At 43.4% G+C, this 6,398-nt stretch overlaps 1 protein-coding gene across 1 annotated transcript in view; it reads right to left on the bottom strand.

Moving 5' to 3' along the window:
* Positions 1-409: 409 nt before the first annotated feature.
* gnaz (guanine nucleotide binding protein (G protein), alpha z polypeptide) overlaps positions 410-6,398 on the bottom strand; it is a gene marked incomplete at its 3' end in the record, with an annotated part of 30,981 nt that continues 24,992 nt past the window's right edge. Inside the window, exon 3 of the mRNA XM_080046826.1 lies at positions 410-754. Coding sequence (XP_079902952.1) covers positions 410-754 — 345 coding nt within the window. The remainder of the gene's footprint in view (positions 755-6,398) is intronic.

The raw sequence follows: 6,398 nt of genomic DNA, 5'->3' as shown, positions 1-6,398 counted from the left end.
TTGTCAAACAAGTGCTTGACTGTTGATTCAAATATCTTGTGTGTGAGCAAACCAATAGATGTGCATCAGTGTGTATGTGTACGCGCACGCGTGTGTGTGTATTTGTGTGTTTGGGTGTCTCTGCATACTCATATTCAGTGCAAACACATTGGTTAAAAATCCCACCTTGACCATGGTGTATTAGCTCTGTTTTTTTTCTTAATTGAATCACTTATATCTACAGTCTTGTCCATCCCTGACCTTCTCACAACCTGATTTCCTTTGCAGTTCTCTGTTGCACCTCTTCAAAGAGATAAGCAGTCCGGCTGACTGACATGCCTTTTTGTTTAACCAGCCCGATAGCAGGCCAACTGCTGCCAAGGAACCTGCTTTTACCCACTAAACTCCCACCCCCACCCAGCCTCAAGTCCTAGCACAGGCCAATGTACTTGAGATTGTTCTGGATGATCACATCCGTGACAGCGTCGAACACAAACTGGATGTTGCTGGTGTCAGTGGCACAGGTGAAGTGCGAATATATCTCCTTGGTCTCCTTGTTGCGGTTGAGGTCCTCAAACTGCCGTTGCACATAGACGGCCGCCTCCTCGTAGGTGTTTTGACCTTTGTAGTCAGGGAAGCACACTGTCAGAGGAATGCGTTTGATCTTCTCAGCCAGCAGATCCTTCTTGTTGAGGAATAGGATGAGCGACGTGTTAGTGAACCAGTTGTTGTTGCAGATGGAGTCAAACAGGCGCAAGCTCTCGGCCATACGGCTCTGTGTGGAGAAAAAAAGGACATGGAAATGAAGATCAGACTCTAAGTAAAGGATTTTGCAGCCAAGAAAAGTTTATCATTTCCTTTGAGGCAACGACCCAGATCAGCCCAATTTGTCACACAATTGGAGCTCATTCACACAACCGGGACTGTTGCAAAACTCAAGAGAGAAAATATGACTATGTAAGGTCAAGGCAATATTTGAGAATGAAAATGAAGACGAGATAAGAGATCTAGAGTTATCCGGCACAGGTCACAGATATCCACTTCACTAGCCAAAGTTACGGCTTCTTTGTTATGTCAACAGAGACTTCACTCAGACGGAGGAAGACCTGAGTTTGAACTCTCACATTCTTCCCTGAAAGAGCTGATTGCTTCTTTTACCACCGCCCTCTTTGTCAAAGTTAAAAAACTATAAAGCGATCGGACGCAGAAAATGTGCACCAGTCTCGATTTTATTCATAAAATAAAATGCTGGCTTTGCAGCAGAAGAAAACGCCTGCGTGCATATGCAAGACCACATACGCCTTCACGTGCTTCTGTACAGATTGTGATCATGTGATGTTGAATGTATAGGAGGACAAGAAGAAAAAGAAAGTTGATTTGTTCATGGCAGCTGCTGGCATGTGGCGACTGGCCAGCAGCTTGTGACCGGGAGGATGTCAGAGAGAAGACTGCTGTTTATAAAGGTTACAGAAACAACATGATGCTCAAAGCAAATCACAAGATCTGCAGAGCATGAAAAAAAGATATATTGAACGGAATGGGTCCAAGAATTCATGCAGATTGAAAGTAAAGCTTGATTATCTACTGATAAACACAGACACACACACACAAACACACATAAAAGTACCACAGATTAACCACTTGGCATTGTTAAATATTATCACAAAAACCATTCATCGTTCTTAAAAATTATGTAATTTTTTAGAGGAAAACAAATTGAATCTTTTTAACAATAAAAGTTACTGTAATAAGTGTCTGCAGAGTCTGTCAGATCACAGTTTTGCACTGTTTATAACTGTTCATTCGTCCTATATGTCTTCCCCACTCCTCTCATCCTCTCACATGAGCTCTCCTTGAGTTTTGCCTCGTTTCCACCGAGTAGAGGTCGGGTTGGAGCGGCTCAGAGCGGGACAGCTCACTTTTAAGAATCTCGGTGGTGTTTCCACCGCTGACCCTACCCTTACTGGTAAGGCGGGGTTTAGGCTTGACTGCGATAGCCGCCGCCAGAATATGGGTCAAACTATCGGGCTGTGGAACAACTCTGGTTAAGCCAGCGGTCTCTCGCTTTTGCTTGGTCAAACCAGCCGCTTCTTTATTTATTCCCCCCGAGACGGCTCGGTGCAACTGATAGAGACAGCGAGCGAACAGCGCTGGCTGCGGCAGCTATGTGGCACCGTAGCAGTGGGACACAGTGTAGCCAACTGATTAATTTAATGACGAGGAAAAACACCACACAATAAACAGTGCTGCGCTCACATTTTCGCCAAAACACAAGACTCTCGTCACTCTTGCCGAGGGTGACTACACACTAGGGTTGCTGGACGGGTCCCGGGATTTCGGGATTCCCGTGAAATGAGTCAGTCCGGGAGTACCGGAAATTGGCCGCGGGACCCGTCCTCCCGTTTTTTTTTTTTTTTTCGTTTTTTTTGAGGGGGGATATATTTTTAAATATTATTTAGACAGGCAGGCATACGAAATACCAGCGCCTCTACAATACTGAAAGTGCTGTGTCCGAGGAAGAGTCTGATGATACCCAAGAATATGCGTATCAGCCAGAGCCAAGCGAGCAGACGATGACCCAGAGCCTTACTGCACATCTGCAGCAGGCAGTCATTAGCCTCGTTAGAGATGTCGCCGTCTTGCTCAGACCTGCGCAATTATGACGCTCGGCTTGCTGAGCGCACAGCATTTTTGTTGTGCGCTCAGCAAGACGGGCTTCATAGTTGCGCAGGTCTGAGCAAGACGGCTCCAAGTCGAACGAGGCTAATGACTGCATGCAATGTCCCGAGCCAGACCAGAAGTATGGGAATGACCTCCACAAAATAATTTCAAACGAGTTTGCGCTCTTCGAGGCAACCAAAGAGCGACCCAAACACCTGCAGCAGCTCTACTCTGCACTTTCCACCATACAGCCGACGTCCGTGGAAGAAAGAGCGTTCTCGGTGTCAGTTCGTGACAAAGCTCAGAAACAGGCTGAGCAGTGTTTCTTGAAGTCACACTTCATGAAAATAAAAGAAAGGAAAGCTGGAAAGTAACCTTGCTTAGCGTGTCAGTTTGAATAGGCTGTTAGTTCTGTCATGTCTTATTTCACACGTTAAGAGCAATCGGTAGTGCATTTTTTGTTATTTGCCTATCCTTTGGAAAATATTCAATTTAAACTGATTTCGTTCATAGAAATAAAAATAGATTGTTTGAAATACATTTGTTCGCCAAACACCGTTTTTTGGCCATGTTTTGATATTGAACCTCTGTGAAACATTTTTCGTATTTTCTTCATAAAAACACCGTTTTCAATAGGCCTATTTAACTTCTGGAAAATATTTTGCCTAATTTGAATGGCTTTTCTTCATGTTATTTAAGTAGAAATAAAACGTGATGTAATATAGCGGTGTTCTGCTGCATTTATTTATCTATTGGCATTGATTTAGTCCCATTAAAGTAGTATTAAAGGGCAATAATGGTTTCAACGGGAAATCCCGGGAAATCCCGTGAGGAGCTCTGAAATCCCGGGATTTGAAAAGGGGCCATTTCGGGAAATTTCAGCAACCCTACTACACACGGCTGAAATCATTCTTTCGACCAATAAACGGACGGCATGTGTAGCTCCGCCTTATCGGCACCCTTTCAGGCGGCTGGTACAACAACGGCGGAGTACCGAAATTAGGAGCGGCTTAGAGCGGTTAGGTGCGCTTAAACCGTACCCTACCCAACTTTTGGCAAATGAAAAGCCAAACTACCCGGACCGATCCACTCTACTCGGTGGAAACGAGGCATAAGTGTGTTCCCGGGGGCTAATATTAGGGTTGGGCACCGAAACCCGGTACCAGTATGGCACCGGTGCCGACGTAAACGGTAGTAACCAGACCGAATAAGAACAAAAGTTTCGGTGCCTCATTTCGGTGCCGCCCTTGCTGTAGCCACGTTTGTATTTTGACAGACTGATCGCTCTTTATGTCATGATTGATGAAGCATGTCCGCTCGCGGATGCTGTTCTGTGTACACCGAGAGGAGCATTTCTCACCGGGCTGTGAGTGACGAGAACGAGCCCGACCGTCTCGAGGAGCGCGCGCACGAGTGCTCAACAGTCACTCACGTTCGCAGTTTCACAGACTGATCACTCTTTATGTCAGACTATTTTTGAACGCCAATGCAATGCATTTCTTTTTGCGAATGACACGCGATCTAGCAGTATTGTCACGGATGTATTAGGCACGTGTAGGCTGACGATGAGGCAGCGGCCGCCTGCATACTTCCTCCCGTCAGCTGCTCTTTACGCACGGCGGTGGAGACGAACCCAAAAAAACACACAGCGGGACACGGCGGCCCGGTGATATGGAAACGTTTAACAAGAAACTTCATAAAGACACTTAAAATAACGATCTCTGCCCATACAAAAAGCTCTGACTTGGATAACTTTATGGAGCGATCGATGTATAAAACCATCCGGTAGGCTACATGTGCCTGATGACGGGCCGTTATATTAATAATAAACAGCGCGCTGCACATTAGAACAGCATGTACATTAAAGATCTCGTATCCATCCTGAGAGGGCAAACATGACAATTTTTCTGCACAAAAATGGTTAATTTGACAACGTTAATAGTTGTGATCTTATCTTTACTGAAGACTTCTTTGTATTTTTTATGTCAGTTGAATTTTGTTTCAAGTTAAATGCAAATGAGCACTGTTAATATTCCAAAAGGCTAACGCTCTTCCTTGACTGTTTTCAGTCTGTGGTTCTCATTGGGTGTACTTATTCCCTTACTGTAAATCCAGTACTGCATTTAATTTTAAATGGGTGTTTTATATGTGTATCTATTTAAATTTTTAAGGTGTTGTATTGTTCAGGTCATAAGGACTCTTTCTTATCAAAATTATTACTTTTAGCTAAAGTTTTAAGATAGAGATTAGATTACCTGCTAGTCTCCACATTAATCTCCATTATTATATTGTTTGAAACAGTATTGTTGTATTAGATAGTATGTAAATTGTGTGAATTTTATTTTATTTAAATTTTAAAATAGTTTATTTGTAAGTTACTCGTAATTATATTGTTACAATTAATTGTGTTAAATTTGGCACTGGCTATAACAGTGTGTGCAATTTGAGGCTTCAAAGTACCGGTTAAAGTACCGTTTAAGCACCGGAACCGTTTCAAAAGTACCGAGTAGTAACCGGTATCGGAAAAAACCCAACCGATACCCAACCCTAGCTAATATACCAACCCCTAAACATTGTAGGCTACTCAACACAAAGTCATGTCAGTCTCTTTGAACTCTTTCCTTCTTTTCTAGAGTGTCAAAACAAGAGCCCAGCCACCAAGAAAGTACAGTAGAAGACAGCCAGCTCAGGCCTGGGAGTCTCCTGTCTCTTCACCTGGCGCTGCGAAGCTATTGCTAAATAGGGAGTGTGGAGGGGGAGGGCAACACCCAGGAGCACTGAAGCGTGCAGACCCCCTTTGCTTCAAACTCCCGCTGATTCGCAGACACACACACACACACACACACACACACACACACACACACACACACACACGCTGCTTTTCCCCCTCAACGCCTCCTGTCAGAGTACTCCAGAGGCGCAGGCCTTAATTAAGCTTAAGTATTAATGAGGAGCTTCATCCCAGTGTCATTGCTTTGTTTCCCATAAATACAAATCATTTAATTGTGCAGCCACCCCTTCGTAATTCATGACGGTTCATTTAAAATGTGAATGCCTTATAATATCCCCTATTGTAAGGCAGTCCAAGATGTTTTTTTCTGTCACCATCTTTTTTTTCTGCTGTACCTGAAAATTATATTATTCAGGCTGCTCCCATTCTGTTTCCCCTCTCTGTTTAATTACTAGCGTTTCTGTGACGGTAGGCAGCAAAACCGTCTGGTTTGGATGTGAAAACGAACATTAAAATTGTAGTTATTTTGGCAAAAGCATTAGCTAGATGGTCTCGCTATTACTTTGAAAGCTGTGTTAGCATGTACAGCCTGAAAAGCATGTCATGATTTTTTCACCTGGTGTGTCCTTGAACAGTCTCATGCCATTTCCTATGTCACATGAAGCAATTCAATTACATGATTGTAGTGCCTTCGACAACCTATAAGGGGGTTCAGATGCTGTGTAGCTGAAATACATTCGGGGACACCGTTCTGACACCTGCCGCTGTTTTATTATGGGGAAGGCTTGTGTGGGATCAGTTTATACATTGTCTTCACTGTGGCTCAAAAGGATGAATTCACATGACAAATTTTGACATAAAAACAAGAAACATCAGCTATTATTTTACATTCAGTTAATTTATGTGCAAGTTATTAATACAAAAAAATTGGAACAATCGAAAAAGCTTACACTGCAGTCAGCCTTGATGTTTGTCCAACACAAAGCTTAAAGAACCACTAACCTCTTGTCTAGGCTTTTCATTTTTA

This window comes from Ammodytes marinus (genome assembly GCF_949987685.1).
Source record: "Ammodytes marinus genome assembly, chromosome: 18".
Lineage (NCBI taxonomy): Eukaryota > Metazoa > Chordata > Actinopteri > Uranoscopiformes > Ammodytidae > Ammodytes > Ammodytes marinus.
This window is presented reverse-complemented; position numbering and strand designations above follow the sequence as displayed.